Raw genomic sequence first — 11312 nt, forward strand, 5'->3', positions numbered from 1 at the left:
GGGAAAACTGGAGAGGAGCTACTCAGTAGTAGAGCTCATGCCTAGCACGCACAAGGTCCTGGCTTCTATCCAAGTTCCAAAAACAAAAAGGAGAGAGAAAGCAAAATATACAAGAGTAGGAATAAGAAAGGAGATAAAAATAAAGAATAATTGTCATTACCAATTTGTTGTGTGACAAGAAATTTGGAAAGAAAAAACTATAGGAAATTCATTAAAAGTTTGGAAAATATAAATTAGAAGAAATTAGAAAACAGCCCAGTTTCCATATAAACAATAGAAAATAGATTAAATATCTAGACTAGTGCAAGGTGCACATGCTGAGCAGCTAGGTTTTAGTCAACCTTTAGACAGCAGATGTTTCCCAAGCTCTTTGAGGTATTGATATGCCCTCAAATTCATTCTTTGCAGCTGGCATAACCTTAGTTCTGAAACTGGATACAAGTAGGCTGCAAAAGAAAATCTAATCCAAGTTAGTAATCAAGATTGAAAAATAAATCTTAAAATGATACTACTGGCAAAGTGCCAGTAGTGTAATAATGACTAATATGTTACAACTACGTAGGGTTTATTTGAGGTATTTCAATATCAATAGAGCTCCCAGTGCAATGTATTATACCAATAAGGAGAAAGCTTATGTCAATTGAACCAAAAAGGGAATTTAATAACATGTTGTAACCACAACTAATAAAAGTTAAAATAGTAACAGAATGGACTTATGTAGAAGCTAGACAGCAAGCTTCATTCAAAAAGATACAACTCTAAAGCTATTTCCATTAAAATCATAAACAGGAGTGCTGATATGGGGCTGGGGATGTAGCTCAATCAGTGCTTACCTAGCACATAAGAAGCCCTAAGTTCATCCCCAGCACCTCAAAACCAAACCAAACCAAACAAAGCAAAAATGCTTATCAGCATTGTCATTCAACATTATTTTAGAAATCCTAGCACATGAAATAAAGCAGGAAATAAAATAAACAATAAGCAAATTGTAAAAGAATAAGGAAGATTATATTTTCTAGTAGTGATGTGATGGTGGACCTAGAAAACACAAGAGATTATCATTTTAAAAAAAGCTACTTGAGTAAATAAGTTTGTTTAGCTAAGTGTCCAGACAGATATATCCCCAATAAATTGAATAGCCTTTCTCCATGCCAATGACAAAATATAATGTTCATATCAAGAAAATCTACAATCATTTTAAAGGATATGTAAATAAATCTTAACAATGATTTGACATTGAATAGAACACTTGTATGATATAAAGATACCACTAATAATGCACTAGTACAAACATTTAGGAAAATGCCAATTCTATCAAATTTTATTATGTAAACTTAATGTGCTTCCATTTAAAACCTTAACCATGGAAAAATGTTCAACATCTCTAGTAATAAGAGAAATGCAAATCAAAACCACCCTAAGATTCCATCTCACCCCAATTAGAATGGCAATTATCAAGAATACAAGCAACAACAGGTGTTGGCGAGGATGTGGGGAGAAAGGTACACTCTACATTGCTGGTGGGGCTGCAAATTAGTGCAGCCACTCTGGAAAGCAGTAGTGGAGATTCCTTAGAAAACTTGGAATGGAAACACCATTTGACCCAGCTATCCCACTCCTTGGCCTATACCCAAAGGACTTAAAATCAGCATATTACAGAGATACAGCCACATCAATGTTCATAGCTGCTCAGTTCACAATAGCCAGATTGTGGAACCAACCTAGATGTCCTTCAATTGATGAATGGATAAAGAAAATGTGGTATATATATACAATGGAATATTACTCAGCCATAAAGAATGATAAAATTATGGCATTTGCAGGCAAATGGATGAAATTGGAGAATATCATGCTAAGTGAGATAAGCCAATCTCAAAAAACCAAAGGAAGAATGATATCGCTAATAAGTGGATGATGACACATAATGGGGGTGGGAAGGGTTAGTGTTGGGGTTGGAGTTGGGTTTAGGGAGGGGGGCAGGAATGGAGGAAGGAAGGACTGTATAGATGGAGGGAAAGGGAAGGGAGGGGGGAAGGGAAAAAATGGCAGAATGAATCAAACAACATTACCCTATGTAAATTTATGATTACACAAATGGTATGCCTTTACGCCATGTACAGACAGAGAAACAACATGTATCCCATTTGTTTACAATAAAAAAAAAAAAAAACCTTAACCAGGTTTTCCTTTTTGTTGGGGATGGTGTGAGGAGACTAAAAAAATAGTTAAGATGACTAAATAAAATAATTGAAAGATTCATATAGGAAAAGAAATCTTCAAGGAAGGCACAAATTTTTGAAAAAGAAAAACACAGAGAGGGACCTTCTGCTATGAAGAAATATTTTAAGATCATTGGTTAAAGCAGATCTATGAATGAAGGCAGGTTGAGGGTGAGCGATAGTGCAAAGAGTCTAGAAATAGGCCCCCCATACAGAGAAATTTAAGGTGGATTTTTCAACTCAGGGAAAGGGAATGGCATTTTCATGGTGTTATTATACTACCATTGAATAGGGAGAAAACAAATTGGACCCTCTCCTTTGTAATAACAAAAATAAAATTCAAGTGAAATAAATATTAAAATTAAAAAAGTAAAAGAGAATATAGAAACACAATGAATAATGGAGGGATTGATTTCTTTTAAAATGAAAACAAGAAACCAAGATCTTACAAGGGAAAAGATATGCATATTTGATTATATAATATTTAAAAATTGATAGTAAAATACACCATAAACAAAGTCAAAAGGCAATAATAAAGTAGGTAAAATGACTGCCACACCAGTTCCAGATAAAGAATGAAAATCTATGATATACAAAGAGTTCCTTCAAAGAGATAAGGAAAAGACAAATCCCTCAATTAAAAAAAAATGGGCAGAGAATATGAACAGGCTATTCACAGAAAAAGGAGATGTAAGTGGACAGGCACCATATGGAAAAATGCCCCACTTCACCAGTAGTTAGGGAAGCAAATTAAAGTTAATAGTGCATTAGATATGCCCCAGATGTCCTTGGGGCAGGGGTTCTGAAACACATTAACACAATGGAAAAGCAAGAAAAAGATTATAGATAAGATGAACTCATTTATGTAAAATGAATGCAAGGACAGAAGACACCATGTACTTGGGCAGATAATGGTCATCCACTTGGGAACACTGGGGATGAGTGTGTTGGGGGTCGGATGTGCAAAGGAAGAAGAGACAGATGTTCCTTCAAATAAGATTCAGTTTATGGAAAATACAAACATAAACAGATAAATACAAACATATTCAAAGACCTAACAAAGAAGACTTACCAGAAGGTGGTGGTTAGACTTCAGATCTGGATCATGGAATGTTCTCTTTCTTAAACTCTTTAATAACCAAATTTTTATTTTTTAACAATGAGCAGATACTATTTTCTAATCAGAAACAGCTACTTCCTTACCCACTCCTCCACCAAAAAAAAAAAATAATAATAATAATTAAAATACCGCAAGCCAATTTTCCAGGGGACATTCTAGACTCCCATGGTGGACTGAGACCCTGGACAGGGGTGGAAGGCTGTGAAGGATATGTGGGAGGGTAAGGTGTGTAGTGGGCCTAAAAGCTCATTGAGGAAATTCGAGTGCAGTGCAGATTGGCAGAGAGAGGAGAGAGGGGAGAAAGCCATGTAGTAGATCTGAAATGGGCAGAGAGCAGAGCTGTCTCAGATCAGCACTTTACCACCTGTGTGACTTGGGAGAGCTACTGATTCCACTCAGTTTCTTCCTGTGTAAAATGGGAATGAAAAGGAATACCTACTTTGCAGAGTCATCATGAGGATTAAGTGAGATAGTACAGGTAGAACCCCTAACATGTAGCAGAGGGTCTCCAGGTCCCAAAGCCTATCAGGAACATGTCAGGAATGTATTAGAGCATGTCAGGACTTTATCAGAGGGTACCTGGGAGGCAGAGAGCACAGCAGCAGGTGCCTGTGGGTAAGGCAGCCAACGCAAATGAGTAAAACATCAGACAGGGACTTTGAGCCCTGGGACTACTTTAAAAGGGGAAGATTTTGTTCTGTACACGGTTCTCCCAACTCCTAATTTTTCAAGAAAACCTGATCATTCAAATTTTAGCTGAAATTATCTAATAAAGATGGATAGTGAATCCCATTAATAAAAAAACAATGAATATCATGCAAATCAAACTCTGCTCTCCTCTCCTCCCACCCATCTCTCTCCACCAGAAGCAACTGAAGTGGACTGCTAGAGTAGCTCTTTCCCTTAGCCTGTGCAGGAACCACTGGCCTCCCATGGCTCTGGAGCACTTGAAACTCAACTAGTCCAAACCAAGAAATGCTGTAGGTGCAAACTACACGCTAGATTTCAAAGACTTAGAATGGGGGGTGAAATATTCCATTTAATAGTTGTAGATTGGTTTCATGTTGAAGTGAATATTTCAAATATAGTTGGTAAAATAAAATTATTATTAACCTAAATTTCACCTGTTTCCTTTTTTTTTCCCACCTATTTCCTTTTATATTTTAAAATGTGACTTCCTGAAAATTTGAAGCACCTCATGTAGCTTGCATTATACTTCAAAAGGATAGTCCTGTTTTCGAGGAAGAAACGAACAAATAAGTCATGTTCCAAAATAGCGGGACCCATCTGAGTCCTTTCTCAGCTGGGTCAGTTCCCTGTCTTTGCTGGAACCACACTGAACTCCCCAACTGCCCCAAACCCAGCCAACTCTCTTCCCAGCCTGCTCTCAGCCTCAGCATCTGCTGCTGGCACATTGTTTTCCCAGGTCACCTTAAATGCCAGTCCCTTCAAGACTTCCTGTCCTAAGAGATGGGGTAGCCCTAGCCTCTGCCATCCAGGCTCCCCAGAGATCTCACTGTTGGGTACTGAAGTGGGGCTGGTAATTCATGAGTGATGAGTGGGGTTCGGATGTGGCTCAGTGTTACAGTGCTTGCCTAGCATGCATTAGACTCTGGGTTTGAGCCCCAGCATTTCTCTCTCTCTCTCTCTCTCTCTCTCTCTCTTTCTCTCTCTGTGCATGCCAGCGCGCGTGCGCACACACACACACACACACACACACACACACACACACACACAAGTGATGATGATGATTGAGGATGACTGCTGCCACAGGCAAAGCTAGGGATCAATGGTGGGCCAGGAAGAGAGGGTGAAAAGGCCAGAATGCGGTGTACAGAGGCTTTGGAGGCCAGATCACTGAGGAGTATGGGGACTTTATTTTGTGGCATTAAGAGATAACTGAATATTTTTCAAGAGGAGGTTAATATAACATGACTTGTACTTTAGAGAAAAATTGCCTTGGCCCCAGTGTGGAGTTCAAACTGGAAAGGAGAAGGTAAGCTGGTCCTGTGCTGCAGGCCACATCCAGCTACAGGTCTAGAGCCCAGGGCAGGGCTCAAACTACTCGTCTAGGAGACTGGGCAGCATGAGGGCCCCAGAGCCCCAGGCCCAGGAGGAGCTAATTGAGGGCAAGAAGGGATGACATGAGCACCTGGGCAAACCCTGGGGGTAGTTTAACCTCTACTTCCCAGAGAGAAGAGTATGGAAGGTCAAAGAACAGCAATGGGAGACCGGGCAGGAAGCCAGGAGGGAAGAGGACAAGAGCAGGGATCATGTCCATCTGCACCTCCCTGTTTCTTGTGATGTCTCCATGTGGCCTTATCATAACTCATGAGGAATTACTGTCCCTGGGGCTCAGAAAGACTTGGTTACTCATCTAGGGTTGTCCAGATTATAAGTGTGATAGATAGGACATAAAACGTGAACCCTGGGCCCCTGGAAGTCCTCCATGCTCTTCTTATGATTTGAAAGTCACTATTGAAGACATTTACATTATTCTGTAGTCTAGAGCAAAATATACAATGTTTTTCTTTCTTCAATCTATCAGCTCAACCAAACCCCAGGAGAGGAGAACCCTATTTTTCTCCCTTCGGATGCCAAATATGACTGGCTTTTGGCCAAAATCTGAGTGCGTTCCAGTGACTTCCATGGACACCAGACCATCACCCACCTTCTGTGCACACACCTGGTATCTGAGGTTTTTGGTATCGCCATGTATCGCCAGCTGCCTGCTGTGCACCCCATTTTCAAGGTACAGCCAGTTACCACCCCACCTGCAGAGTGAGAACACTAGGTATGGTAGCTGTCTTCCCCTCAGGGGGTCTGTGGCTGGGAGTGAGTAGCAGAGAGGGACCTCAGGAGAAATGCTCAGAGAGACAGTAATGCCCTACAAGGAAGAAAGCTGCTGGAAGCTTGATGGGTCCTTCAGATGTAAAGCTAGGGCAGGGGCCAGGGCCTAGACCTGACATGGAGCCTGGTTGGCTGGGAAGTAGAGCTTGAAAGGCAAATGAGCTCACTGTCACTTTCTTTCCATCTTCCTGCATCCTCTCAGCAATGATTGCTAGAGTAACTGAAGGCTTAAAAAAAAAAAAAAAAGAAAGAAATACCTCCATAGCTCAGTTTCTCATCTATAAAGAAAGTGAAAGTAATACTCTGCCTCTTAGGACGATGGTCAGGATTAAAATAATTAATACGTTCAGAGAGTTTGAGCAATGCCTAGCACATAGTTAAGCATTAGACAAGTGTTGACTGTCATCCTTTTTATCATTATTGCCATTGTCATCAAAGCTGTGTCCCCCAGGCCTCCAGCAATTACTTGGCAAGAAGACAGGCACCCAGACCTTTGCTTACTGTGTTCAGCATCACCCCCTTGCACTATGGGCTGGGGTGGGGATGCTCAGTGTCCCAAGGGGCCCTCTCTGAGGTCTTTGCTCTTTCCCTTCCAAGCTGTTGGTGGCACATGTGAGGTTCACCATCGCCATCAACACCAAGGCCCGCGAACAGCTCATCTGCGAGTATGGCCTCTTTGACAAGGTAGGTGCCCTCCAACACACAGTACCTGGAAGATTCCTGCTTAGTAGCCTCTACAACCCATCTGAAGTTCAGATTCCCTTTCAGGAGACCAGGCCACTGGGTGGAGGTTTGGAAAAAGTAGAAGGCTGGATGCTGTACTTGCAGCTAATTCCCAGCTTCTATGACTAACCTCTAGCCCTTTCCACCCGTCAAGGCACCCTCTCCTCTTCTCAGGGTGTTACCATGTCTTCTTCCTTGTGATGTCTGTTTGTCACCTCCTACCACGCTTCTCCTCTTCAAGCCCAGAGTCACACTCTTCATAGACCACTGACCCTATACACACTAGAGTTCTGTGTCACTTTCCCACATTGCACAGCCCTACCATTTCTGCCTGGGACCTGCCTAACATTCTGAGCACAGCCTCCCACCCTCTCTCCTAGGCCCTTAATGTCCCCGACCCACAACCCAGTCTTCTCCCAGCAGGGCATCAGGAAAGCAGATCCCCTACTGGTGGGTGCCCACTCTTCCCCTGCCAGCTGCCTAGTTGCCTTCCTGCAGGTGGGAGCCTGGCCCTCCCTCCTGCAGTGCTGTAATACATGGTGATTCAGCCCCTTTCATTGGAGGGGAGAAACTTCTCTCTATCACCTCTTCATGGGGATTGGAAGGCTAGGCCTTCTACAAATCAAACATCACTCCTCCCCACCTCACATGCAAAAGGTTTGCCCATCTTGCTCTGTCACCCCACTGCCCTCCCACTTTCTCATGGATGCAGGGATGAACTCCTGGGCTGGACAGCTGGGCAGGAAAGCCATCCTCGATCAGGGGCTCTCTCCTCCTACCCAGGCCAATGCCACTGGAGGTGGCGGGCACGTGCAGATGGTGCAGAGGGCCATGAAAGACCTGACCTATGCTTCCCTGTGCTTCCCCACGGCCCTCAAGGCCCGGGGCATGGAAAGCACTGAGGACATCCCCTACTACTTCTACCGAGATGATGGGCTGCTGGTGTGGGAGGCCATTCAGGCGTGAGTAGTGACTGGGGTCTGGGGGAAGGAAGCCCCAGGAGGAGTCATCGGGTCCTGACCTGGCTCCATGGTTAGTTGCTGTTGGAGGGAAGGGCTGTGGGAATTCTGAGTCCTGACGTTAAGGAGTGATATTAAGGTCAACGTGGGGCACTCATTCCTGCCGGCCCCCTTCTGAGCCAGGTTCACATCTGAAGTGGTGGGCATCTACTATGAGAGTGACCAGGTTGTAGAAGAGGACCAGGAGCTTCAGGACTTTGTGAAGGACGTTTACGTATATGGCATGCGGGGCAATAAGGCCTCAGGTAAGTCACAGCCGCTCTTTCTAACCCTCTGGACTGCTCTGGGAGACTTGATCCGATCCCTCCCAGTGGTGTGCTTGGAGCCGTTCTCGGCTCCTGGAGTGTCTTTAGCAGCAGGAATCTCTCCAGCACTTGGGGGGACGCTGAGACGCCACGGGAGGGCGGGGTCCCAGGGGTCCCTCCTCCGGGGGGAAGGGCTCAGCAGCCATGACTCCGCCTCAGGCTTCCCCAAGTCGATCAAGAGCCGGGAGAAGTTGTCCGAGTACCTGACTGTGGTGATCTTTACGGCCTCGGCCCAGCACGCAGCGGTGAACTTCGGCCAGGTAGGCTGCACCAGGGCAGCCCCCTCTCTGGGCGGGAACTCATTCAGATCCCCTCCATCCACTGCTAGCTGGCGAAGTCAGGCCCGCTTTTTCCTCCTCCTTCCACTTCAGGCATTGTCCTTTCTGCCCGGTTACCGCCTCACCCTTGGCAGCCTCTGGGCCTGGAATCAGTGTCTACAGGCACCTGTTCCACAGGTTCAGCTAAAGGCTCCCTCCACTCGAAAGGAGGGGATCGCTGCCGGGTTGCTACAGGATGATTAGGGTGAGGGTCTCCCTCTAGGAAGGAGGGAATGGAACCTCAGAGATGAGGGACGGTACCTCAGGAGGGATGGGGACACCCAAGAGGAGGGGTAAAGGTGACCAGGCAGGTGCTTTCCGGGTCAGGCAGGTGCAGATGTGGTGGGTTGCAGGTGGTCCGGCATCTGGACTTCCGGGTCACCACTTCTGTGGGTGCTGTTTCCGCAGTACGACTGGTGTTCCTGGATCCCCAATGCTCCCCCAACCAAGCGTGCCCCACCGCCCAAGGCCAAGGGAGTGGTGAACATAGAGCAGATTGTGGATACTCTGCCCGACCGTGGCCGCTCATGCTGGCATCTGGGTGCAGTGTGGGCTCTGAGCCAGTTTCAGGACAATGAGGTAAGACTAAACAGGATGAGGGACTGTGCAGGTCTCCCAATATTTAACCCATTTCTCAAGTTCAAGGTTTTGTTTGTGACAAAGGGATCAGGGTGGACACCTACAGCAAGGAATCCTGACTTCCAAGGCTGGAGGGTCCAAAATTAGCTGCAGGTGCTACCTGGTCTTCATGGCAGCACCTAGAGAGATCTCAGAGTGGGTGGGGCAAGAGAGGACACAGGCTTTGCTCCATTTAAGGTGATTGACCAGAGCAGGGGTGAGTGATAACCACTCCCTACCTCCCACTGCTTTCAGCTACTGTCAAGATCTTCCATGTGGTTTCTTCCCTGGCCTCCCAGGGGGAACAACAAAGTTTCCTGGTTTCTTCCAAACACTTAAACCTGGTAATCTAACACCCAGTCTAGTGTATCTTGACTGACACAGCCCTTGGCAGTACTTGCAGTGCTGCACAGAAGGAATTGGATATCTGAGTGCCCTTTGCTAATGTCTTGTTTCCTCACTAGATTTCATTGTACATGTGTCTTTGATGTGTTCAGCATGGCCAGAGGAAACATTTCTAGTAGAGAAATTTCTCGGTCAAAGAATGTCAAGACCGAATTGCTCTCTGCAAACTAAATTCAAAAACCCACCATCCCCTTTCTAGTCTGAAATTTTGATTTTAATAATCCAGTTTTTAAAAAAAGATGTCTAATGTATATTTTCAGTCATTTGTGTGAACAAGCGGGTGACCCACAAGCGGGAAGTAGCCACCACTTCCACACCCTGCACCACAAGGCGTGGCCATGGCTCTCCTGGGCAGGAGGCTACCAGTACCCGTACTTGCCTACATAGAGAGTGCTGTGTAGGGCAGAGCACCAGGGTCACACTCCCACAACCGAGATACTAGCAGCCTCTTCACTCACCTGCACCATTACACGGGCTTCTAATTACCCAGCAGTGAGGCAAAACTTTTCCCATTTATTGATAAAGTCCCAGCTCTGGAGCATTCCTTAGGGAAAGCAGGTTGAAAAGGCATTAATTTTTAAAGTTTCATTTTGTTTTTGATTGACACATTATAATTATACATATTTATGGGGTGCAAAGTGATATTTTAGTACATGTATACATTGGGTAAAAGTCAAATTGTGGCATTTAGAAAACCCATCACCTCAAATATTTATCTTTCATTTCCTTGTGGTGAGAACATTCAGAAACTTCTAGTTATTATGAAATATAAACTACAATATTGTGAACTTTAGTTACCTTACTATGCTATAAAACACTACAACTCTTTCTTCCTATCTAACTGTAGCTTTGTATCCCCTGATCTTCCTCTCTCCTTTTCTCCTACATCCCTCCCCTCCCCTCTGGTAACTACTATTCTGCTATCAACTTCTAGGAGATCAGCTGTTTAAGGCTTCACATATTAGTGAGATCATACAGCATTTGACTTACTGTGCCAGGTTTATTTCATTTAACATAATGTCCTCTAGGTTCATCCATGTTGTTGCAAGTGACAGAATTTCATTCTTCTTTATGACTGAATAGTATTCCATTGTTTACATACACTACACCTGCATAGTGGCAGGTGGCAGAAGGTAGAGGAAAAGGGAAGGTGAGCAGATGCTCCCTCCCTGTCCTCACAAGTCGTGGTCAATAGGGGTGGGACAAGGCCTATCAGTTTATGTGGTCTCATCTTACATTGAGTTTTCTGTCCATGTCTGTGCCCTCAGCTGTTCCTAGGCATGTACCCAGAAGCCTGGGAAGGAGGCCATGGCCCGATTTCGCAAGAACCTGGATGCCATTGTCAGCGTGATTGCTGAGCGCAACAAGAACAAAAAGCTGCCCTATTACTACTTGTCTCCAGACCGAATACTGAACAGTGTGGCCATCTGAACCCTGCCTGTGGCAGTCCCACCCGAGGAAGGCCAGCCAGACTCCAGGTTGTGTGGCAGGCTCTGGGGCTAACCTCCTGGCAGCTCACCTCTCTTCCACCAAGCCTAGCAAGTGTGTTGGGATTTCCTGATGGGCCGGTTACAAACCAAAGTCTCCTCCAGAATGTGTCAGGTTGTACCAAAGCTTCAGAGCATTTTCCTGTTTATCCATACATCTGTAGTGAATCCCATAGTTTGATCAAAGTGTGCAAATATTTCAGGGACCCTCCTATATAGAGGACTTCAGAGCCTCCTGCCCAGGCTCAG

At 44.9% G+C, this 11312-nt stretch overlaps 1 protein-coding gene across 1 annotated transcript in view; it reads left to right on the forward strand.

The window, feature by feature from the left end:
* Positions 1–11007, forward strand: part of LOC124975507 (polyunsaturated fatty acid 5-lipoxygenase-like) — a 59893-nt gene extending 48886 nt beyond the window's left edge. The window contains 8 exon segments of the mRNA XM_047538192.1: positions 5888–6091; positions 6787–6873; positions 7696–7874; positions 8055–8176; positions 8396–8496; positions 8962–9132; positions 10845–10864; positions 10866–11007. Coding sequence (XP_047394148.1) covers positions 5888–6091; positions 6787–6873; positions 7696–7874; positions 8055–8176; positions 8396–8496; positions 8962–9132; positions 10845–10864; positions 10866–11007 — 1026 coding nt within the window.
* Positions 11008–11312: the final 305 nt, after the last annotated feature.

This window comes from Sciurus carolinensis, unplaced genomic scaffold (genome assembly GCF_902686445.1).
Source record: "Sciurus carolinensis unplaced genomic scaffold, mSciCar1.2, whole genome shotgun sequence".
NCBI classification, from domain to species: Eukaryota; Metazoa; Chordata; class Mammalia; order Rodentia; family Sciuridae; genus Sciurus; species Sciurus carolinensis.